This window comes from Anguilla rostrata, chromosome 5 (genome assembly GCF_018555375.3).
Source record: "Anguilla rostrata isolate EN2019 chromosome 5, ASM1855537v3, whole genome shotgun sequence".
In the NCBI taxonomy this organism is placed as follows: domain Eukaryota; kingdom Metazoa; phylum Chordata; class Actinopteri; order Anguilliformes; family Anguillidae; genus Anguilla; species Anguilla rostrata.
Genome location: NC_057937.1, coordinates 16,442,527 through 16,467,634, shown reverse-complemented (window position 1 = coordinate 16,467,634; position 25,108 = coordinate 16,442,527). Strand labels below are relative to the sequence as shown.

At 46.1% G+C, this 25,108-nt stretch overlaps 2 protein-coding genes and 1 long non-coding RNA gene across 5 annotated transcripts in view; 2 read left to right on the top strand and 1 right to left on the bottom strand.

Annotated features, from left to right (window-relative positions):
- Window positions 1–6,888, top strand: part of pard6a (par-6 family cell polarity regulator alpha) — a 42,138-nt gene extending 35,250 nt beyond the window's left edge. The window contains exon 3 of the mRNA XM_064335394.1: window positions 872–6,888. Within this exon, the coding sequence (XP_064191464.1) occupies window positions 872–1,767 (896 nt within the window). The 3' untranslated portion in view covers window positions 1,768–6,888. The remainder of the gene's footprint in view (window positions 1–871) is intronic.
- Window positions 6,889–13,709: 6,821 nt separating this feature from the next.
- On the top strand, window positions 13,710–18,807 carry LOC135254843 (uncharacterized). Of its 2 annotated transcripts, XR_010329974.1 has the most exons (4): window positions 13,730–13,796; window positions 14,646–14,708; window positions 15,058–15,183; window positions 18,563–18,807. It is a non-coding gene; the product is annotated as an uncharacterized LOC135254843 (long non-coding RNA). The 2 variants fall into 2 exon arrangements; XR_010329973.1 differs by lacking the exon at window positions 14,646–14,708 and having other exon boundaries at window positions 13,710–13,796.
- Window positions 18,808–19,162: 355 nt separating this feature from the next.
- On the bottom strand, window positions 19,163–24,608 carry LOC135254842 (trichohyalin). 2 transcript variants are annotated; one of them, XM_064335393.1, is made up of 5 exons: window positions 24,310–24,608; window positions 23,331–23,699; window positions 22,303–22,686; window positions 20,289–20,863; window positions 19,163–19,590 (listed from the first exon to the last, which is right to left on the bottom strand). In XM_064335393.1, the coding sequence occupies exons 1-4, from the start codon at window positions 24,563–24,565 to the stop codon at window positions 20,358–20,360; spliced, it is 1,515 nt and encodes a 504-aa protein (XP_064191463.1). In that variant the 5' UTR covers window positions 24,566–24,608; the 3' UTR covers window positions 19,163–19,590; window positions 20,289–20,357. The 2 variants fall into 2 exon arrangements, with proteins under 2 accessions (XP_064191463.1, XP_064191462.1); XM_064335392.1 differs by having other exon boundaries at window positions 19,163–19,550; window positions 24,310–24,607.
- Window positions 24,609–25,108: the final 500 nt, after the last annotated feature.

Below are 25,108 nucleotides of genomic sequence, written 5' to 3'. Positions count from 1 at the left end.
CAAATGCATCACCTGAATAAATAATGTGCAGAATTCAAAATGTATAAGTAGATTAAGTCACCCCTGAAAATGGGAATCTGCCAAGGGAATCCATACCAGAACTGATGAAATACAGAGACAGTGAGATTGTGTTTGTTTAGGTTATTCAGTCTGTTGTGAGATGAAGGTTCGAGAGACAGATTGATCCAATATCCCCCCAAACACACACACCCACACATTTAATCATATCAGTTTTTCTCTCAAAAAATGCCAGTGTCTGTGAGCAGTTCAAGCATGATGTCCAATCTGATGTCTGCATGGCTGTAGCTTCTGGCTCTGACCTAAAAGGCAGAAAAATTGATCCTTAGCTGCTGACATAACCACTGTGCTTCTCTGTAAAGTTACCGCTGTGCAAGCACATCTTCAGAAACCCTGTTTTTTGAGTTTCCTCAGACGCTTTTATCCAGATTAACTTATACGGCATACTCTTTTTATTTTACAATCCATTTATACGGCTGGATATTTACTGAGGCAATTCAGGTTATCAGGTCAACGGCAGCCTCTGAGGTACATGCCCAGTTCCCTAACTATTATTCTGCAATTCTGGCCTCTAGGTTTTAAAAATATATATATTTTAAACAGATCCCATAAACTGCAGCCATTTTAACAACCGGAGGCGCAGACAGTGGGTATCTAATCTAATGTGAATGGTTTACGTCTGCATTTAGAGAATGTAAAAGATGCCCTCAAATCTCTAATTCAGATTCAATTTCGAATTGATTTATTGGACATGCGAGAAGAATCTTCTTTTGTCCAAGCACAGACATAGCTCATTGGCTGATTGCTCATTGTTCTCTCTCTCTCTCTCTCTCTCTCTCTCTGTGTTGGGCAGACGTGGACGAGCCTGTGGTCTTCGCCACCAACTCGCTGCAGCGGAAGAAGAAGGGTCTCCCGGGCCTGCGGCCGGCCCAGCAGGGGAAGGGGAAGCCGGCGCTGCTGATCGGCCTGCCGCAGGACTTCCGGCAGATCTCGTCCATCATCGACGTGGACATCCTGCCGGAGACGCACCGGCGCGTGCGCCTGCACAAGCACGGCTCCGACAAGCCGCTGGGCTTCTACATCCGCGACGGCGTGAGCGTGCGCGTGTCGCCGCAGGGCGTGGAGAAGGTGCCCGGCGTCTTCATCTCGCGGCTGGTGCGCGGCGGCCTGGCCGAGAGCACGGGCCTGCTGGGAGTCAACGACGAGATCCTGGAGGTGAACGGCATCGAGGTGGAGGGCAAGTCGCTGGACCAGGTGACGGACATGATGGTGGCCAACAGCCACAACCTGATCGTCACCGTCAAGCCCGCCAACCAGCGCAACAACGTGGTGCGCGGGAGCAAGGCCTCGGGCAACAGCTCCGGCTCGGGCTTCTCCCACGACTCCACCCCCAGCCCCGCCTCCCAGTACGTCAGCCACTACAGCAACAGCACGGCGGAGGGCGAGAGCGACGAGGACGGCGACCTGATCATCGAGAGCGACAGCCTGCCCCCGTACCTGCCCGCCGACCACTTCGCCAACGGTGACGGCGGCGGCGGCGGCCTCGGCAACGCCTCGTCCTCGGCGGCGGCGGCGGCGGCGATGGGGCTGCGGCCCCTCCCCCAGAGCGCCTCCTTGCACAGCAGCTCGCTCTCAGACAGCAAGGCCTCCCTCAGCTCCCTCAACACCCCCACGCACAACGGCAGCCCCGCCGGGGCCAGCAGCAGCCAGGAGAGCATGCGCGAGGACGGCAACGTCATCACACTGTGAGGCCCCGCCCCCTTCCCCTGAGCCCCGCCCTATCGGATCAGACCACTCCAACGTTTCTGAAGGAGGAGGAGGAGTCTGCACAGCCAACAAACGGAAACAACAGCAACAAAAACCAATAAAAACAGTTCCACTTCCCTTGGAAATATCCACTACTTTTTGAAAAAATATATGAACTTATTAATACCTCATTTCTACAACACAATAGGCACTATATAAAAAAGTATTGCCTTTTTTTGGTCTGAAAGTGCCCGATGTTTGTTCCATGCATCTAAAATGAATGGAATTGGACACCGCAGCCAGTGAGGTCAGCGGGGGGCGGGACTTGTGGCTAATCCTGAAGATGGCTGACAGCCTCGGCTGTAAGGAGGTGCCTTTCGCTATTTTTTTCTCTCACTCCGCTAGCCTTATTAATGTTTTTTTTGTTTTATTACTCTCACTAAATCTCATAAAATTAGCTCATTTTCTAGCACCAGAAGGTTGGGGAAAACACTGCGAGGCATCTCTCTGGAGAGGACACGCAAGCGGGCTGTACTCTCTCCCTCTCAGTCAAACTACGAGCTGGCAAGGAAGTGTCCGGAATACACAGTGAAAGATGTTAAATTCAATTGTGCCCTCCGGCTAAGGGTTGGAAGCACAGCGGTGGCTTTATTACTCTCCCTCCCAACCCCTTACACACACACACACACACACGCACACTATAGGTCCAGACAGTGCTCCCTGAACAGTAAATCTAGCCTTTTACCCCTGCACGTTAAAACAGCATAAGGTGACATAAGGTCTGCTCTAAGATGGAAGAAAAGAACATATTCAGCACATCATGCTCCGGGCAGCAGCTTGCTGGCTAGTTGAGGATATATTGTTAGCTTTTTTCTCATTATAATTTTTGTCAAAGGTGTTTTTCTTTTTTAATTCTATCTATAAATATATATGGCTCTGCAAATATGTTGTCATGGCAACCACTCTTTTGCACATATGAGCTTAGTTGCTTGACCGCACCCATGACAACCAATCAGATGGCTTCCACTCTTACCTGTCTGTGCTTCACCGCCCCCCCAACCCCCTCCGCCCAGAGGAACAGGAATACAACGCGAAGGATGTGTCAAAACCAAGCCAGGATCACACTACTGAGGACACTTGAGCCCTGACCTTTGACCTGCTTACACCCTGACAGGACCCTGTGGACAAACACCTTCAGTACACAGACTCCGTCTATGGTACTTCCTGTCTTTCTTTGTGTACAACAAGTCATACACGCTGTCCGCTTTAGAAGCTGAAGGATACTTATAACTGTTTTTTTTACTGATAATAATGTGAGAATGTAGCATGAAGGATTTGGCTGCAGATGTTATATTTGGGATGTCAGATTGGCTGATGGTCATATTCAGAGTGAAGGCAGTGGACTTCTGCTTCACTGCTGTAGCTAGAATTAAAAAGGAAATAAAATCCATACACCAACCACCACCGTATATTTATAGATACATGCTTTTGTGCTGCCAAAAGTGACAGTCCAAAGTTACTTTGAAAAAACACAAAAGCAGAGATGTCCCCGGTATTAACTGGTCATCCGAGTATAACTGCAACCTTGGAGTATTCATATAAGGAGCTGCCTCACCTCTGCCAATATCCCAGTAATCACTGACTGAGCCATTAGTTCCCCAAGCTGATAGCAGTGTGATAGGATATGGAGGCAACTGGTCCCCTGGATCTAAGGTGTTTAGATGCAGTACTGCATTCACTGTGTTAAAGTGAGACTCTGAAAGTGTTGAAATAAATAGGAAATGGTGAGGGACTGGTTGGGTTCTGTAGTTCACCATATGTGTAAATGAAGTTTTCTAACTGCTCTGACCGCATGTGGCCCGAGTGGGAACTGTGCTATTCCACATGCACCGTGTAGGGTAGAGGTGTGGACCATGACAACGGGGTGATTCCAAACTCCAGCTTCTGCATTGTTTTCTGTTTACTTCCCGCCAAACCCCGTCTGTCGTTGTTTTTTTATGAGGAACCGTAACCGTGACAACGGAGCGGAACTGGAGCCTGGTGCAAGGGGGAGTGGATTCAATAGAAAATTTTGACGCAGCCCTCGTTTTTATCATTGTTGTCTCCGTGGGTTTGCGCCCTGCGGGTCGTGTGCTCTGGGTTTGCGTCCTCTGAAGGTGGTCCGGTCCTGGTCTTCCGTTCCCTTGGGAACGTCTCAGATGCCGCTTGTGTGAAGTACAAGGGAGCAGCAGACGGCAGGCAGAGATTTTGGTGGAGCAATAGTCCGTCAATCATCTGCCCCTGCCAAATCTGCCATTTCCTATTGGCCATTATTGGGCTGGACCAGGTTTTGATTGATGCTCAACGTTGGCTGTTTCAACACCAGCTTCCCCTGGCCAGGTTCAGTGGGAGGAGATAGAATGTTGACGCACGGTCATGTGGTCTCACACTGAACAAGCCTGCAGTGGACTCATACTGAAGGACGCAAATGTAAGGCTCACACCCATCACAAGGCACGTGTGCGTTTATGTGTGTGTGTGTGTGTGTACGCGAACAATTTTCAGCTTTCCATCCCTCTTGTCTCTTTTGTAAAACCTGCATGCTCCCCTGCCCTCCGTCTAATAACTGACGAATCAGTTCCCCCTTCCGTCATTAATATATCCCGGCAGGGTCGGGCTGGCGGTGCTGCTAGCTCATGAAATCTGAGTTATCCATCTCCGCAGCCGGCCGAGCGAAAGCGGCTTCATTACTGGTGTTATCGCAGAGCAGCGCTTTATTAGAGCAGCGGTTCTGTCGCCTCCTCCTCAGGCCACAGCCAGCAGTCTGCGCGGCGGGGATTTACCTGACCGTGACCCCGTAGACCAGCGCTACACGGCGCTACGCCTCCCTCACATTGATTTGGCTGCAAATAAAGCCGGGGACAAGGAAGGAGACGTGTCACATGGCACAAGGTTGATCGATGGGGTCATGGGTCAGGGGTCGCCCACCCCTAATCAAAACGGTAGATCATTGTACATGTACTCGGATTTATCACCTTTTGTTTTTTTGAAGATCACGTCCTGTGGATAGGTGATAGTGACCCAATGGAAATGGCAAGAATGACTTCTCTTTGCACCTTTAGCATGGATTTAATACTAAGACTATACTGCAGCTGCTTATTTTGAGTCTGGCTGGAATGTGTTTCACCTTTAAAAGTCGTACCAGCTGACAGGTGATGCCAAATGTGTTTATTGCAGCTTGCATTGATCTCCATAAAAATATGAACGGCAAAATAAGCAGCACCCCATAAGGTTATGACTCTGGACCAAGTCAAGAGCTGGCTGAGCTTAACATTGGTCTGTGTGCGTTTGCGTGTCTTTATGTACGTGCATGTGCATTTTAGGGTTTTTTTTATTTATTTAAAAAAAGCAATTGCTGTCCTGTCTGGTTCCTGTCCTGCTGAAACTGCTATAATTGCATGTGAATAGGTCTTGTTGACATGGTTTCCGTGACGACCGCACCTGCGCCATGGCGATGAATGTCCATTTTAATTCCCCTGATAAACACGGCACGGCGGAGGCGTGCGCAGACATGCAGACGGATCGCTCGCTCGGAGCGCGCTCAGTGCAGATGCCAGGGGTCAGTCTGCGTTCACCTTAATTTAGGTTTATCACCATGCCGCCACCACAAATAACACCGCCCACCCCCCCCACCCAAGATGTTCCTTTGGATTGGCTCGCCCTCTCTATTTCTGTAGCCAGGACCCTACCCCTTTTATTTTTAATAAAACGGTGCAGATGATGCAGGTTCCGAATATCTTTGAGTGCTTTCAGATCAATCGGACGTTGCCTGTGCAGTCACCAGCATTGCAAATGTGTTCCTTCAATCATCCTCTAGAATTTAAGGATGGTCTGTACTGGATTTATCTTTTTCTCTTTTTGAAATAGACTTAATTTTTTTTTTAGAAGACAGTGCGGTGGGCTTTTGCTTGGGTCTAGTTGCTGCATGAGGCCCTTGCAAAACCACAGAAGCCCAAGTTTGACCCGTTAAAGGCTTCAAATGAATGACTCTCTTGCTGACTTTCTAGCGACCTGATCCTAAAGAGCACTTAGGGCCCCACGGCCAAGGAATTGGGTTCTGGTTTGGGTCCGTCAGTCAAAATAATTAATGAAGGAATTTTCCCAGCCTGCATTGCGCTTTGCCCCTCGTCGTTCTGAACCAGCCGGGGCGGCGTCGATGCGGGTCGCAGGGGTGTGTGCACTGAGCGGCCGGCTCTTGGAGTTACGAAGAGCGACGGCACTAGCAGACGCCAGTGTGGGCGTAGATGCACGTCAGACTGCTATCTCAATTTTAACTATCTTAATATCAGCTGCGTGAACGTTAGCAGCGACCTTCCCCTACCTGCAGAGAAACACCAAGCCAACCCCCCGCCGCTGAATTGTAACCAGAAGGTTCAGAGGTCGCTAATATGTTTCCGTCTTTCCGGTGATTCTGTTTACGGTTCAGGTGTTTGAGAACGCGAGGTCGGCTGTTCTCCTCTTTATTTGTCGGGATCACAGCGGGGGGGTTATCGGAGATTTGTGAGCACGAGAGGGGCGGGAGTTAACAGAGCATAGTAATCACAGGTACTGAACGGGCAGAGGCTCTGGAACAATCCGCTCAATGCCGAGAATGCTTTTTATGTCATTGGGGGGAGGTGACCGTGACCCGGAGTCCACCCTGACCAACCAGATAGCCTCTCCCTCCCAGTATCCATGGCAACACTGCACACACTCCAAAACTATGTACCGGACAATAATATAAGCCTATATTTTTTATTATTCACTCATTGTATATGTATAATAAAAATTAAAAGAAAAAATAATACATTAAGGGACATTTTTAATAACTTGGGAGATTTTTGTATGACAGAACATTTTATATATGTATAAAAATATGGACAGTATTTTTCTTATTCTTGTACTTTTATTTGTATATGAGAATCCTGGAGATGACCCTCCTATCACTATGACTACCGTGAGACAAACTGAAATCAGAGGAACTTTGTATTTATATTATTTAATGAATCAAAGGGTTTTGGGGTGTACAATACTGTGAATGTGATATAAATGTATGCTGATTATAAAATATTATCTAAAGATAATAAAATATGTTAAAAAACCAAAATGAGTCTGTATTCACCAGTTGTATTCTGCTCTACCAAAATGTCATTCAACCTACAGTACTTGTATTATGAAGGTCTTCTGTTACCTTATCTCCCAGTCTTACCGCAGATCGATTTCCATTTAAATTTCAAAGATGTACTACATCTTTGAATCTATCTTTGAGCATAAGAAAAAAATCTCTATTTATGTGTAGCACCCTGAAAGGTGTTTTCAATTGCCAAAATGTAGAATCACAGGACCTGGAACCTATGTTTTATTCCTACAAGAGAATGCTGAATCATTTTATACAGAGGAGGTGTGAGCTGTGTTGTTAAATTCACCTGTTTCTACAAGTCATTCCATTAATGGCTTATTTATCATTATATTTGCAAAGTAGTAATTCTTTTTGCAAAAGTAGATTTTTATATAGCTTTTCTGCACATAATGTCCCTTTATTTTTGGGATATGGCACATACTGTAATTCTAAATGAACTTCCCAAGGCCACATAAATTCACAGGAAAGGAAATACGTAGCCTGTAATTCATACAGTTTGGAACATACCACCTAGACCAGGGGTGTCCAATCTTATCCGAAAAGGGCCAGTGTGGGTGCAGGTTTTTGTTTTAGCCTTCACCAATACTGGCCCTTTTTCGATAAGTTTGGATTCCCCGACCTAGACCTTAACTATTACAAGGTGGGTCTGTAAAAGGACAACAAACATTTGAGAGTCTGGGCTTGATAGCTGGACATGTGCTATCTGAAGTGAATGTGGTCTGGAGGCTTGTTTCCAAGAGCTAGGGAGGGGGGTTGAAAAATTTGGCACAAAGGTTTTATTAGACAGTCTTCTCATCTGTTTATTGATTGATCGTTTAGTAATGCCTGCTGCGAATCTGCCCTGCCAGTCCATGTTCTGTCACGCTCATTCAGGAAGTGCCTTCATCAGACGAACACTGGTGGTCTCCCACCGTTACCGTGACATTGTAGTGAGCAGAAGACAATCACTCCACTGTAACTGCCGTTGTAAGAGCATTTGTTGGCACTAAGGTAAGTGACACTTCCCAGTCCATTGTATTTAAGAACCATACACATATCCAGTTTCTGCTCTGACAGGAATTGTGTAATTGATATTTACTATATATTTAGTGATGCAATTCAGGATAAGTAGACTGATCGAGGGGTACAGTGAAAGTCTTTGATTTGGGAATCAAACATACAACCTACCGCTGACCGGTCAAGCTCAGTCTCCTACACCTCTGATGTATGCCAGAGAGGAAGGGGAGGGACATTATATCAACTGGAGTTCCCCTGAAATCCCTGGTGCTCTCTCTCCCCTCCCCCTTCCTCTTTTGCCACTGTCCCATGGGCACAGGGCGAGACCGGGCAGTGCAGGGGGTGGGGGTGAGTTGGGGTGACAGACACGCAGGGTTCCAGGGAAAGGGTGACGTCAGTCTCGCCGGCTCTTGGCTCTCGTAGAGGGCAGGCCTGACAGGAGGTGTCTGGATTGGCACCCAACCTAATCTAGTCATACAGGACAGAGAGGAAGTTCCCCCCCGTCTGTCAGATCCTGTTATTCACACTCCATGCTGGCCGAGAGAGATACAGCACCAGTGAATACACACCCTGCACATTCAGCAGCACAAACACACACAAACCCATACAAACCAACACAATATCTAACTGAGAACTGAGTTTCATAGATGACAAATTGTGAGGCAGCTGTGTGGTGTAGTGGTTAGGGCACTGGATTTACAGTATTGAGATTGCAGGATGAATTCCCCTGTGGGGAACTGCCATCATGTTCTTGGGCAAGACAACTAACCTGAGATACATCTGTGAATAATACAACAGCACGAAGTTGTGTAAATATGTATGTGTAAATATATTGTTGTGTAAATATATGAAAGTGTTAATTAAATAATGAACATGCAGTTTGCCGGGCAAAAAGGCTGAGAGAAACACAGAGAACAGGTCATGAGAGATTTAATGCGCTGAGCAGAGGCAGTGGAGTACTGAGGGAGAGGGGCACACTGTGTTTTGGAAGCCTCTTTCTGTCTGGGATTGTTTTGCCTGTGTTTCTCTGTACCCTGATCTGTGTGGCAGGCCAGACACCACCAACAGAGCCCCAGTGTCCACACACACACAAACACACACACTCTCTCTCTCTCTCTCATACACACACACACGCACACACTCTCTCAATCACTCACATACACACACACTCTCACTCACACACACACACACACACACACACACTCTCTCTCTCACACACACTCTCTCACGCGCACACACACAGCAACACACTCTCACTCACACCACACACACACTCTCTCGCTCCCTCTCTCACACACAAACACACACTCTACAAACACACGTGGGGCTCAGTATTCCCAGTACCAGGCGAAGGCAGGAGGTGGGCCCTGACTCGGTGCTTGGTGAAGAGGGCGAGGGCTGCAGACGAGAGACCCTCCCTCTCCTCCCCCCCCCCACCCCCCTCCCCCTCCCGTTCCAGCCTCCACAGACTAATATTGTGATAATGGAGAGAATGGCTGACTTGTCTGACTCACTCTGACTTGCTTTCTCTCTCCCGCTCTCGTGTGAAAGGCAGCTAGGACTCAGCGGCTCAACGGCAACAAAGGCCGTTCTGTGCCCCGGCCTGCGGCATTCCAAAGGCCGCATTGTGCCCGGTGAGCGGCCCCGGGACAGGGACCCCCCACCCCCAAACGCCGCTTCACCCCCCGCCCACCCGCGCCCAGCCCCGAACGGGCCGGGTCGAGCCGCCGGGTTATTAACGAAAACAGCGGAACCGGCGGCAGTGCCTCTCTGCCCCTCTCGCAGATGGATAATTTCCTGTGGCCTGTTATTACTGTAATCGTCCACTGTTATCCTTCATAAGCTGAGCTGCGGTGCATCCTGGGAAAAGACCAGAGCGCTGAGCCGGGAGGTGCATGCGGTCGGACGGAGGTTCGAGAGCGTGACCTGACCAGGGAGGAACAAACCCGGACCACAGTACCACTGTCCTGCTCTTAGGTTTTGAGCAAAATCTTGAAACATTCCATTCTCTTTTCTAACCCTGTATTTGAAAGAAAAGCCTACCATTCATTCTTGGCTTTACCCTAATCAGGTGAAGCTAACAGCGCTGGACACCTTATTGAGTCTGCAGGTGTGTGTCCCCGCCTCTGGTTGAACAGGACTTCTCTTGTCAGAATTTTTACCCTCAAGGGTGTGAATAAAACATGACTGAGAACTTAAGCTGTTTGCACCAACACAGGGGTAGACAGAGCCTGTCTGTGTGTGTGTGTGTGCGTGCATGCATGCGTGCGTGCGTGACATTTTTTCCTTCTCTACCACTTCCACACACACTTTTGCAAACTGCTAACTGATACGAAATTATCAGATAGTGTGTGTGTGTGTGTGTGTGTGAGATTTGTGCGTGGAGGCTACACCTCCTGAGCTCTAAATACCAGCAGCAGAGAGCAGCTTGACGCAAATGCAGAGCCGTCATGGCAGCGTTTCACTGTGGCACCCCGTTACCCACAGTCTACGGGGAAGCCGTGGATGCCCTTTTTCTGAATGAATTCTAACAAGCATCCTACCCACAACCCACAGGGCAAGCTTCTGGTCACGAGACGACAGAAATAGCATTAGATGGTGTGTTCATTCTGCAAACACCAGCGCACGTGCCTTTCATCTCCTCCAATCGTGTGCCAGATTGAGTATTCCTTCCCCCTCTCCTCCAGCTAAGCCTCACACTCCATTGTCTAATGTTCCCCACTGTTTAAACTGTGCATCAGCGATACATTTTTCACTCTAATGTATAGAGTCCTGCTGAGGTGAAATGGTGTCGGGAGGGGCGGGGCTGGCTCTTAAAAGCATTTCCTCATTACAGCACCATCAGTAGGGGCTTTCACGTGAAAGCTGTGTGATTGGTGGAGGTGAGGGTGTGGGGCGGAGCCTCCGGGGTGGGGTCTGAGTGCTGCTAAGCGCATTTACTCTTCTGATAAAGACAGATCTGTAATGTGATCAATGCTGTAACTGACACCATCTTCTCCACTCACATCTGTTTGTGTCTTGTTTGTGCTATATCTATCTCTGCCCACTCCCTCTCTCCTTAATATTTTTCTTTTCATCACTCACTCTGCTTCCTCTCTCTCTACTACTTTTTTTTTCTCTTTCCAACATTCTCTCTTCCGCATTGTATTGTTTAATGTGTTCCCCCAATTTGGAATGCCCCATTGTATTTATCAGTGTTTATTGAGTTACTTCCACCCATGAACTCAGCCAGCTGATAAAACTAATAAGTTATACCTCCTGGCTGAAGAATTGTGGTAATCAACAAATCTAGGTGGTTGGAGCAAAATACTGGGGAGGACTTTTACTTTCTGAACCTGGATTTTCCACCTCTGCTCCACTATCAGTTCAAGAGAGGGCAGGCAAGCATGTTCTAAACTTCGAAGCATGTGATGTCAGCTCTCGCTTCTTATCACACCGCATTTTTCTAAGTTGGGCGTGCACAGATACGAGTCGGAGGAAGGCATGTCATTCATAGCTTAACAGACAGACTGGTTGGACCAGTGCGGGCCGCTGGTATGCGATGAGACACAATCTCCCTAATTTCCTACCCTGACTACATGTCTCTGACATCAGAGCACAGGAAATTTTAATAAGACGAACAGGCCATTCAGCCCATCCAAACTCATCATTCTGCCTAGAGATTAGAGCACACCTCAGATCTGAACCTTTTCACTGATAAGACATCAGGATGGCGCAGTTTCCCTATCCAAGCCCCTAATCTCCTAAAACTCATATCCTACATCCACTAAAAATGGGCCACTTCCATACCTGATAATATATAAATGCTAGTGGAAGTTGACACCCTTGTAGATAATGAAGAGCGAGGAGACAGGACACAGGAGCCACTGTGAGGTTTGTAGCTCACGTTTAAATCACATTGTGCCAGACTGCAAAAGCATTATGATCAGACATTCACACCCGTGTAGTGTACACAGGTCCCCACCATGATGGACACTTCAAAAGTGTACGGGACTCTGTGACAGACAATGTAAATAACCACAGACATCAAATGTTTTACTATGGACACCGGTATCCATGTGCAGACATGTTGTTAAGTGTCACACAAAATCCGCAAGTGTGCCTCTGTGTCATTCTGCTGTTCCAAACATCCCTTGGAGACTGACTGGAGATATCTGCTGACCCCTGCTGTTTGCAAGGAAACAGCCGCGCAAGTATGCCAGGAGAAAACAATAACACGAAGTTATGAAAGAGAATTACAAGTGCAATCAAGGCTGTGCGTGCACATCCAAATCACGTGGCATTGAGCCAACTGAATAACACAGACAGTAATAATAAACTCTGAATTCTTTACTAAAATTAAAAATGGAAACGCATACCATTTGTCTACATCACCACCACACTGTCGTCAACACCACAAAGCATGACATTTAGGTATGTAAATATGCGTATGCAGAAATATTTGGACACACCTTAGTGAACAAGTTTAGTTCCCTGACAAAAATGTCTGAAACAGAATCCTGACATTGCCAGTGCCATGACTACTATATTACACGCAGTCATGCTGTTTCTCTGAAAAGCTGTTACATTTTTTCACTGTCACTCTGAGGAGAAAAAAGGCCTCAAATGGAGTCTAAAATAATTCCACTTCCGGATTTCACTGCACGGCCAGCCCTATGCATACAGTATGTGGCCCGGGCGTTGACAGGTCTGTGGAATGACTGTCATCCTGTTTACATGTGACTGTCGTCATATTTGCATAAGCTCCCAGAAGTGGCTATCCAGCCCATAATATAGAGGTAGAATGAAAAATATAGATTGGTGGTATTTAAAATACATTTAGTTGACATATGTATTTGCACGTATGATTTTCATTTGTAATACAGGTGTTCACTTCTTTTTGGTGTGGTTTAACACCTCTGTGTCACCTGTAAACCAGCCAATGCTGCCATTTTTTAAAATGATAATTTAAGCATACATTTTTAGGCATGTATGTTGTATTTTGAAATGGAATACATTGTAGTGCATTTTTTCCATTCCCTGCTAGGCAGAAACCTTAGACAGATTTTCTAGGATTCGGCTTTGCAGTTCAAAATACCTACATTCACTTCGTTGATTCAACACGTGTCACAAGAATCCTACGACAGCTTGCCATCTGTCATTTACTTTGAGTTTGCATGTAGCTTGAACATTATAAATATGGCTACAAAAAGGGGAAATTAGTGAACCAGAGACATGTACACACGGAAGGCTACAGGTACAGGGAGTATCAATCATCTGCCTCATTATATGACTCTGCAGGCTGTTTCAGGACAAACCATAGAAACAGAGATTAAAGAGCCATTTCTTGATCATAGAAAGCAAATTAAGTATTAAACAAATTGTTACTGTGTTAATTAGCTGGCCATATAATTAAGTATTTCAGTAATTACTGATATAGCCTAATTGTTTCTGTCACACATATCATATTACCATTGTTACTGTGATTGGATTTGGGGTTCTCCTATTATTTTCCCAGGAAATTATTAGCTCTACAGTTCAGTGATGTACTGTTGAGTCAGAACAATGAATCTAAATATGGTGCAGGATAGAGACAGTACTACAAGGAAGGTCTGGAACCATGGCTTCAATGAGCCGCAGGGTCTGCTGATTTATGCTCTTAATCAGCTCTTAATTGATCACTGAAAGCAGGGGTGGGCAATTCTATTCCTGCAGGGGCCACTGTGTGTGCAGCTTTCTGTTGTCACCAATTATACTGCCCAAATGAACTAATTAGCTGAATACACTAATGCTGGTTTAAATGCATTAGACTACAATAAGATGCTTCGTGTTGGGGCACTGGAGCCATCTTCAGTTGTCACCCATGAACTTATCAGGAAATGTAGCTAAAGGGTGTGAAGGTAGGCTGAAGTTCCTCATTATTTACCTTTTCCTGGCAACTTGTCAAAATGAGAGAGGGTTTCTGGGTATTTTTTTTCATTATGCTGAATGTTTGCACTTGCATTTAAAACATTGTGCCAGGGTCATTGGTCAGCTAGTAGATTTTAAAGGATACAAAAATGAAGATTAAGCAGATTTTTTCAGCAAGTCAGAGATAAGCTTATCAAATACATTTTAAAATGTTTGGATATCCCAGTGAGTAGTGTTGGCTGAATAATCACAGGTATCAAGTGCCAACGTTTTCTAATGGAAATTTCCAGAGCATAGTCAGGTTCTAGCATGTACAGAAATCCTATAGCAAAAATCTAGATCAAAAATGTAACTACAGGTATCTGCAGGTTTGAGTGGATTCCAAGAGCCATACAGGTACTGGTGATAACCATGACCGGGAGATTGGCCCGCATAAAGTTGCCTGTGTTGACCTTTGTCTACCCGCTGTCAGGTTAGCTCTCACGCAGTAGTCTAATCTGAGAGCACCTCGCCCCCTGATGCCCTCCCTCTGTGCTTTGACCCCAGCAGCATTGCCTCAGTGATGCGCTGAGCTGAAACTGCTGTTCCTGCAAGTCCTGATTATACTTAGTACAAAGCACCCAACAAAACCCTTATAGCAATGGAGTGTACTGCAATGTGTTTTACCTATGTGGAAAATTCTAACACCATGATAAATATATTTTATTGCAGAGTAAATTAAAATGTCTATTTCAATATCTGAAAGCAAAAATAATTTGCATATTTGCCTATATATTGTGTTAAGTGTTGCAATATTTTGATAATGCATTGTATTTTTCATTTTGTTCAATTTCTATAAGGGGGATCTATGAGGATCTTTAACCATTCATTTAAAGCTGCCTGTCCATGTATAAATGTTAACTGTAAGACAGGATCCTGTTTGTCATAAAAGAGCCCTCCCATCCCTTTCAGACCCCCACTGCATCTCTTATGGCGGAACGACCAAATACACACTAAATTGTGTCTTGTCACAAAACACCAAATACAAAATGCCTCCTAAAAAGTTATGTATAAACTACAACCAAAACTGGAGGGGTGGAGGTTGCTTTGTGGTTGGTTAAGAAAACAAGGCTGACAACTGCATATTAAATGCGTACATACAAACACATAAATGCATGTATGTGAAATATTACTTATTTATGGCTGTCAAGTGCTACCAGTACATTCAGGAACTCCATGTGTGTCAAACGGCTCATTCATTCTGGTCAACAGAGATAAACGAGCCCCTCATGGACCTGAAAAAGCATCAGCTGTAGAATGTGGTCACTTGAAGAAAAGGCACTGCACTCTGCCGCAGCTGCACTCTGAATCACATGACCATAAAAAGAGGGCCTCGTGGTAAGTGTAGTTTGACTGTGAGCCTAGGGTGGGCAAATCCCTCAAGCAATTTTCCCCTATATTCCACCAAAGTAGAATGTTTCCGTCAAGATTACCCTTGATAATTAAATATTTAAGAGCAGAACCTGGCAATAATCCTAAAGAGAACACCCCTCCATTCACCCCAGTCAACAAGTAAAAATATTATGCAAACAACTTTAATGCTCCCCAGAGTAAGTTCATTAGCTTTAACTCACTTTTCCTTCTGACGTTTCTGACGTTTCCCAGCGCCAGTGTTAACCTGTGGATGTATGCATTACCTGCTGTGATAATGAGAAGGTGGCTTCACATTTCTCATTCAGCATACAACCATGTCTAATAAAAGCTTGTGATTCAAAATGAAAGCCAGGGAAAGTTTTTAATTGGCCACACTACCTACACACCAATCGAATGGCCCTTAGTTATTACAAAAACACAATATACAACTGAACACTCTCCTGGGTGCAGGTTTTTGTTTTAGCTCAGCACTATGACACCTGATTCAACTAATTAACCAATCATGGTCTTCAGTCAAGACTTTCATTAGTAGAACCAGGTGTCTCAGTGCTTAAGATTGCATAATTAGATTCTTTTGATGATCATATGCTTTCAGTGATTTCTTTGCCATTGCAGGGATAAAGACCTTATTTAGTTTTTTCTAAATTAAAGTGATTAATATCAGATGTTCACAAACACAATGTAGGATACAGACACATCTGTGCTAGGATAAATGAAATTCATTCCATTAAATTCAATTTCAGCTCTAATTCAAATAAATTTCAATGTTTGAAAAATCCTCACAAGACATCATTGGCACTTTCCAATTCATGGATTGCAGTTCAATTTTCTTCCTGAGCTGGCTGAAAAGAAATTGGACTGACCCCAATTCCTGCTGCCCGGCTACTGTGGGTGAATGCAGAGAATGGCTGTTTGTGTGCGAGTGCTGAAATGACCCGGGAGCGATCTGCTGTGTGTCTGACGGGTCCCAGGGCAGCGCACACAGACGGCTGCAGAACTGAATCAGCAGCCTGTGAATCCACCTGCAGCTGCGCCCACTTCCCTAGCTTCGCTGCTTTGCATCCACCTGCAGCTGCGCTCACTTCCCTGGCTTCGCTGCTTTGCATCCACCTGCAGCTGAGCTCACTTCCCTGGCATCGCTGCTTTGCATCCACCTGCAGCTGTGCCCACTTCCCTGGCTTCGCTGCTTTGCATCCACCTGCAGCTGCGCTCACTTTTTTCCATCTCCAAAACGTTACAAAAGCTTTTCACCTCATCTCCGAGCTTTGATTCACCCCATTTCTCGAGAAATAGCCCCATCAATCATGTGCCCACTGAGAACTCAAAAAAGGCCAATTCACACTCCCTTAAAGGGAAAATGATTGTCTGAGAGCATTTTTCTCACTGGCTATATCATTCTTGTTCCACTTTATGGACTATAACGCCTTTTAGCAGTAGAATCAGCAGGCTGGTCTGCAACTGTACCTACAGCATGGAATGGCTTGCGCTGTCTCATTCTACTTAATATACTGTTGGTATAACCCTTCTCGTGTTTGCCTGCAGACTTATTGTATTTATATTGCTTTTAATGTGATTATACTGTAACAATATTTTCCTAAGAAGACAGTTGTCAATACATAAGAAACTATCCTAACCTTGCAATAGAGCCATACTTCACCCAAACCTGCCATTGTTAATTTATAATGTGACTGGTTGCTGGCCTTCCTTGTTCTGCAGATGAGTTCTGCTCATCTGATCTGCACTGTCTCTAAGCCCAGAGAGCATGAATGGCATTGTGCGAAGATTAAGATCGCTGATTGGGTGGGTTGTTGGGCGCCAAATGAACAAAAGTTGTTAGTGACATCACCGTCTCGCCCCCACAACTCAGTGATGTTCCTGTAGGCGAGGTCCACGTCCAAGTGCTCCAGTAGCTGACCTATACTGGCTTTACCTAGTGATGGCATAATTAAGTTTTATGAGCAAAAAAGGAGTGGAAAAAACTGACAGAAAGTTAGATTAACAAAGTAGTATCAGAGATGGTTGGTGTGGATGCAGGTCTTGTTCTAGCTAAAAACATCAGATTAAATTATTTCATTCTTGAAGTTAATTTCGGTGTTTCAGCAAGAACAAACACCTGCACCGCACTGGCCCTTCTTGGATGAGACTGGCATCTTTTACACATAGATTTCACACATCTTTTTTCTCCACTAATATTCAAAAGAAAATACATCTCTTCCTTTGATTGTCGAAATTTCACACCCACATTTAAGCCGGGCCTGAGCTATACACCATCTTTAATAAAGTGCTATTATCAAAGGACTTGTTTATTTGTAACATTTTGGACCTGGTTGTGTAACTGCCTCCTGAAAAGTGGTTTTTGTTTGTACTTTTTCATTTCATTTGTTACACTCCCACACACAAGTAGGCTGTGAACTCACTCGCTTCAGTTAGTAATTCATTTCCCTCCCCTTCAAAGCAGCAAAGGAAAATAAACTTAGGTGAGGAAAAGGAATGGGTTAACATTGGTTACAAGAGTTCAGCTGTGGGGCAGAGATTTAAGGTCAAATTTAAAAGCTGGTCAGGTCTGAGGTCTTTTCAATTCCAAGATCTCCAAGTCCTGGAGAGCTGCAGCGTTTGCAGGTTTTTGTGGCTTCTTTTCAGTCGGTGGCCATTTTAAGCCTTGGGAACAAAGCGTGTGGACACTTCAGCCCAGCAGAGACATTAAATACTTCAGTACTGAAACACACCAAAGCCCGGCAGAAACTGCAGCCCTCCAGAGGCAGAGTTCACCAGGGTGAGGGTTCAGTTCTGAAGAACAAGGGCACTACTTGAGCTCAACTACGAGGCAGGATTTGATAAGATTTGATGAGATTTAACTAGTATAAGACTTTACAGAGGGCATAAGGTGAGTAAAATTGTAAGTCGACACAGTCCTGAAGAGATTTTAGAGAGTAGATTTACTTGAAACGCCAGCACAACAGCGTGGCGCTTGACCAAACAATTATTGTAGGTTCACTGTAGAATGCAACAATCTGTTTTTCCCGTTTAAGAAACACAAATACTACACAGTAGTATTTCCATGCATCCATGCCACGTTTTTTTGTGACTTTAAGAAACTACTCTCCCCTTGGGGATTAACCCTTTGAACAGTAGGTTTTTGGAATGTTTTTTCGAAGTTCTAAGTCAGTGTTCTAGAACTTCCTTGCTTTCAATTACCAGTAGTGATGGTTACATCATCATTAGAATGTAGAATGTTCGGCTAAGAACATTCCAATCACATATTTGTGATTAACGGTTAAAAAGTATATGTCCTGCCAAGGTGGACAAGGCCCTGATCCCAGACCACCTCCTTCCTGTTTCCCAGAACTCATGATGCGCATATGGATCTGTGTAAAGCACTGTCACAGTGTGAAAATGCTGGTCTCCTCTGCAACAGAGGCTTCTGCAGGGGCCAGTATGACATCCAATCCAGAAAGGCATGGAAAAGCACATCTACAAAGGACAGCATGAATGAGTGAACCAGAATTTCCTACTACACATGCTTTTACTGCCCCCTGCAGCACAATACGCACAATTACAGCCCATTTGCACTACATTGTTAGCACAATGTACTTAAGCTGTCATACGTAACTACACTAAACATGCGTAAAACGTTTCCACAGAAAATGGTCTTTAACACCTGTAGGCAACCCTGTTCCTCGAGCGCCCTTAGATGTTGGAGGCAGGTGCTCCATTCAACCCCTAATTTGTGGCAATGTAGCATAATGGCTAGAGAACTGACCTTTATAACTGTAAGGCAGTGGCTGTGGGTTCAACTCTGTTTCAATGAATTAAACTCATTTTATTCAATCGCTTACTATAAAACATTTTTTTCATTCCGAGAGTAAATATGGGAGAGAAATAACACACAAGTGCACTCAGTTTCTTTCCTTTATCAATTCAAAAGAAACACAATGACAAAAAATTAATCATGGGGCTCAAATCACAGAGGGTATTTATTTTTCAGAAAAGGAAATCACCAATGTCAGAAGCTTTTTATACACATCGGGCATCCAACAAAACTATGCAAAATTCTGCGGCTTTCGCCGCTTCTCAGGACTGTTTGCCCAGTGGCAGGCTGTCTAAGAGTAGGCCGATGCTACAGTGGTCTGTGCGGGTTCTGCACAAAGCTGTACAGCTTCGGCGGCAAGTAGGTTAGTCCGTGAATCGCTGGCAGGTGGGCATCGATCGATGGCGAACGAGCCGGACGTGACGGCAGGCGGACGGGGTCCAGAGGAAGTTCCGTGGCGCTGTACGTGGGTCCAGTGCGACAGCAGGTTAGCTGGGTGCTCAAGGTTCATTCAGTCCATTCACTGAAAAAGGGAAAAGGAAATGAGAAAGAAAAGCATAAATCTGTGGGAGAAGGGAATCGAAAAGTGAAGTTTGCTTAAACAGCTGAACATGTAACAAGGTTGTGCCTTGAGTTCCCAGACGGGTCTGAGCAAGACACTATACACTTCACTAAACAACCTAGTAAAATGCAGGGAATGGGAAAATGTGGAAAAGGTAAAGTTGAAGTTCCCAAGGATAAGGATGCAAAGCAAACCCATGCAGAAATGGAATATACTTTTAAATATGGATCTTGGAAAATCCAGGTTCAGAAAGTAGAAGGAATCCAGTCACTTGGATTTGCTGGATTTTGCACAATTTTCCTGCAAAGGATGCAGAACTAATTAGTGAAATCAGCTGGTTGAGTTCATGGGTGGAAGAAACACATGGCAGGACTTTTTACTTTCTGACCCCTGGACTTTCCACCTCAGCTTGAAAGACTAAGGAGGAACGGTCAAAGGGTTATGGCAGGGCTGCCCAAGTCCGTTCCTGGAGATCTGCTGCCTTGCAGGTTTTCCTTTTAACCCTAATTTGGCACACATGATTCCACAAATTAGCAGCTCCATGAGTTCTCCAGCTGTTGCATGAGATTTGCTTTCTTAGAGTTGGAATGAAAACCTACAGGATGGTAGATCTCCAGGAACAGAGCTGGGCAGCCCTGTTTTATGGGGATGGACAAGATTCATCTCAAGTTCCCCTCCGTCAAAAGATGGTGAACTCACCCCTGACGTTTTCTCAGGTCCTGTATCCCAGCTCGCCGTTTCCTGTATTTCCTCCCATCATTCCTCTCTTCACGTTGTCACCACCAGCATCTCCACCTCCCCGCCCTCCATCCCCGGGAGGGCCTGGGCCTCCTGTCTGATCTCCCCCCCGACCATGGGGACCCTGCCCTGCCGCGCGGCGTCCCAGTCCCTCTGCAGGGCCTTGCGGTCCTCCTCCAGCTCCCTCCTCAGCTGCTCCAGGGCCTCCCTCTCGCGCTCGATGGCCATGGCCTCCTGCTCCTGGGTCCTCCTCAGCCGCTCCACGGCCTGGCGCTCCTGCTCCAGGGCGCGCGCCTCCAGCTCCCGCACCCTCTTCATCTCCTCCTCCTGGGCCCTCCGGAGGTGCTCCGTCAGCTCCCGCTGCTGCTCCAGGGCCCTGGCCTCCTGCTGCTGGGCCCGGCGGAGCTGCTCGGTCAGCTCCCTCTCCCGCTCCAGGGCCCGCGTCTCCTGCTCCAGGGTCCTCCTCATCTGCTCCGACTGCTCCAGGGTCCTCCTCATCCGCTCCGACTCCTCCAGCGTTATCGGCGCCACGAAGCCTGCGGGAAACGGGCAGTGCGGTGGTTAGGGAACCGGGTTTCTAACGCAGAGGTTGCGGGTTTGATTCCTGGGCCCTTCTACTGTACTCTCGAGCAAGGCACTCATCCTGAACGGCTTCAGTAAACATCCAGGTAAGGACCAACTGATCATATGTACTAAATAAATCTGGAAATTTATTGCATATGCATAAATGTAAATGCGATATAATGTAAATGTGAGAGTAGAAATCCAAGACCCAGGAGACAAGTGGTCACAGATACATATACACAAGCACATGCAAACCAGCAGGACCAGATGCTCATTTTCAGCCAGACCAGGCCATTGTCCTGGGCTATGGCACACGGGGAGGAAGGCAGTTTAGCCTAGCCCATGAATGCATGGTCTGAGTTAGCCCTCAAGGTTAGAACATAAATTGAAATAAGTTTGGGGCTCCAGTAGGAGTGCTCTCAGTAGCGGCTGCCTTAGCCATCATAGATTATTCACTGGTGACCGTGGATTGTATAGCAGCTGAATGCAGCTTCTAGCCAAGTGTGCATTCTAGTTTTTGTTGGCACAAAGACTTTATTTACTCTGTGTGTTGATAGTCTTTATAGTGCCTAGCCTCATCTCCCGTTCCTTTTTCCCAGGGGCTCCAGCCATGTTTCCTCGCCCTGAGTTCATGGAACCTCTCCAGCCCTGTCCCTCACTCCTTGGTCGTGGACCGCTGCAGCCCCGTCCCTCCCCTGCTTCATGTCCATGCCTTAATGCAGCCTGGAGCTCCAGATACATCACCCTGCCCCTCTAAACTGCACTATACTGAGCTATACAATTTGAACCTCTACTATTCCAGTTAGTTGATTACCTCAACTGCAACCTGCTCAATCCATTTTATGTGCTGAGATAGATCTCTTATTGTATTTCTGCTACATTGAATTCTACAACTGCTTTACACCAGGCTGGCCAGTGGAGGATGGACTCCCCCTCTATAACTGAGTTCCTCACAAGATTTCTTCCCATTTGGGAGTTTTTTTTTCTTGCCACCATTTGAGGGTTTTTCTCCTCACTGGGAGTTACCTGCTATATGGGGGGTTCAGGCCTGGTTTTTGCACTTTCCTGCCACTCGGTAAAGCGTCTACGTGACAATTTTCTGTAAAACAGCGCTATGCAAATAAAACTGATTTGACTAGTCTCAAATGTGACTAGCGCAACGCTGGAAAAAACCAATCCACCAGTAATCAGCAGAACCCTGGCAGTCTTGAAAAGCCCATACTGCCCCCCCCCCCCACCCACACACACACGCAGACTCCTGCTCATGGCCGGCTACAGACACGGTGGAGGCGAAACCAAAAAAGGCGCGGACATGAGAGAACCTTCACAGGTCTCTGAGACGCTGGAACTTCACAGAGCGAGTCTGAAACGCCGCCCCTTTCGACCGCGGCGGTACGAGACTCCGAATTACCTGGCGGGCACGCTCCCAGGCTCCTGAAGTCGTTCTGCAAAGCGTGCTGAGGGAAGGCGCGGTCCGCCGCCGCTCGTGGCCCCCCCGCCGCCGCCCCCCTCCTCTTCATGTCCACGTTCTTGTCCGGGTGCTTTTTGCGCAGGTGCCGGAGCAGGTTGCTGGTGTTCTGCCGGTAGTGGATGTTCTCCGAGCAGAGCAGGCACAGCACCTTGTTGGCGTCCTCGCCGCGCTCGTAGTAGCTCCACACCGCGCTGCGCTTCTTGCTCGGCTGCACCGACAGCGAGAAGGCCTCCTCCACGATGTCGGAGACGGCCCGGCTCGCCTCCTCGCTGCTTATCCGCTCCTGCTCCTCCGGCTCGCCCGTTATGATGGACACTTGGATTACTGCAAGGGAACCAAAATGTTTTTTTTGTTTGTTTTTTTTTTTAACCCTCAAACCTCAGGCCACACACTTATACATATGCACTAGTATCTAAAAAAACACTAAACTCTAAAAAGGGTAAAAGTAGAGAACGTCTTTTTGTGCCAAAAAAATTAAAGAAGGCTCCCACATACTATGTTTATGTTGTAAGATTCGCAGTTTATTGACACACATAATGGAGAAAATTGCTACTAACAATGTTCATTAAATGTCATAAAGTGGGCGGAAGTGTAGTATAATGGGCAATGAACTGGTCTCGTAACCAAAAGGTCACTGGTTCCATTCCCGGTTAGGACCCTTGCCGTTGTACCCTTGAGCGAGGTACTTAACCTGCATTGCTTCAGTATGTATCCAGCTGTATAAATGGATGCAATGTAAATGCTGTGTAAAAAAAAGTCGCTCTGGATAAGACCGTCTGCTAAATGACTGTATGTAAAAATGTACAGTAATGTAAAAAATCTAATAAAAACAATAATTTTAAATGGATTTATGAAATACTCTTCACAGGATACGCAGTGTCTTTTTATAAAAGCATATAAAAGCGTACACATCCACTGAAAACGTGAAGAACACGTTTTTTTCCAGGCGTGCGAGCAGGGCCGGTTACCTTCCTCGTTGTCGGCGACGCCGTTGTGCGGGGCCCGCCCCGCCAACGCTCTGGCCCTCTCTCCGGAACGCTCCTTCAGACAGCCTTCGATGTCACCGTATTCACCCGGGTGCTTTTTCCGTAAATGCCGGAGCAAGTTGCTGGTGTTCTGAGGATAATGGATATTTTCCGAACACACCAGGCACAGCACTTTGTTTTTATCGAAGCCGTCTTGGTAATATCTCCATACGGCGCTGCGCTTTCTGTTTTTCGTCACAGACAAGGCGAGGGCTCCGTTAATGCCGTCACTGATGGCCCTACCCATCTCCTCGTTCCCTTCTAAAGGCTCCTGCTCCGTTTGCTGATCGTCCATTTCAGACATATGCATTTCTGCAAGACAGAAGCAAACATTCGTCACACTCACCTACAACATTGTTGTTGCTGGTATGAAATACTGTTATATTAGAGCAATCAAAGTTAGAAATGCAGGACACTCAACCACAGAAATAATACCAGTCTAACCACAGAGTATTACTGGAGAAATACTGTGCGATTCTGATTGTACTGGCATTGAAGATGAACTGCAGTGTTGCAACTCCAACAGAAGGGGCGGGTCAGAAATAAAAATTTCGGGATAGGTTGTTTTAGCTTTAAACAAGATTTTTGTTGTACAGTTTCTAAGGTCTAAGATCAGTTACACCACGGATACTGCATATATTTCGAATAGCGTAGTATTTACGAAACTGAATCAAACGACCTATCAAGGAAATAACTCGTGGGGTAATATCTGATGCTGTACTCTACTAAAGCAACACGGATTTTGAAAATTAACTAGCTTGACAACAAAACATTACCTTAGCTAATGTTAAGTCTTTAGCGATGCAGTGTTTTGACTAGTTACTAAGGTACGACATGGCCTAGCTACTAATTTACAAAGGGAATGCTGGAAAATCTGACAATATTTAGAAACGTAACGTACGTTAGCCAACTTCTAACTTACCTGCGTTGTTCTCGGTTATATCATCAGTCTGTTTTGGCTCGAGCTGGCTCATCGGCCCTCTGGTTACATCACCGAACCGTCTTCTCCTTGTGGTGTTAGTAAGTTCCTCCTGGTGTTTTGATCGTAAGTGCTTTAGCATGTTTGTGGTGTTGCCACAGTGTTGTATGTTCTCCGCACATAGTATGCAAGCTGCACTCTTCGAACTCAAGTCGTCTTGAAAAAAGGACCACACCACACTCCGCTTTCTAGCCGCCATTTTCCCTGCTGTCAGCTTTTGTTTGACCACATTGAGTAACTGTCTCTGGCGCTTTTTGCCTTTTGTCGCCACCTACTGGACTGGAGGATAATTGCTGAAAACAAAGCAGAAGCCCGCTCGAAATATAAATATCCGTCAACGTCAACCCACCACAAGTATTATTATTTATTTACTCGTGAAATTTTCACTTTTTAAAAACTTAGTCCTCTTGTTCCAGTTGTACATAATATTTACAATAGGATAACCCATGGGCCAAGATCACTTCCTTGGAGAACGTCACAGCAGGTTTTAGCTTTAGGGGTAATATGCCAGCTACATTAACCACATGATCACACATCTTTCAGATAAGACCTGACACCATCTATACCTGTGTTGCAGTTGAATCCCAGGGTACGCAGTCTTTTGTCAATATAGCAATACTATCCCTAAAAAATTTTGTTATCAAAACTTATGTATCCGTTAAGTATGTCCCTTCTGAACCCTGACTGGGCGGCACGGTGGTGCAGTGGGTAGCACTATCGTCTCACAGCAAGAGCATCATGG

What these genes read in the sequence shown, in the direction of transcription:
- LOC135254842 (XM_064335393.1), bottom strand. Translation starts at nt 24,565, where the DNA reads ATGGCGGCTAGAAAGCGGAGTGTGGTGTGGTCCTTTTTTCAAGACGAC. An exon ending in CGTCGCCGACAACGAGGAAG is followed by an intron (nt 22,687 to 23,330) that starts GTAACCGGCCCT and finishes GTTCCCTTGCAG; the next exon opens with TAATCCAAGTGTCCATCATA. An exon ending in CCTGGGAGCGTGCCCGCCAG is followed by an intron (nt 20,864 to 22,302) that starts GTAATTCGGAGT and finishes CGTTTCCCGCAG; the next exon opens with GCTTCGTGGCGCCGATAACG.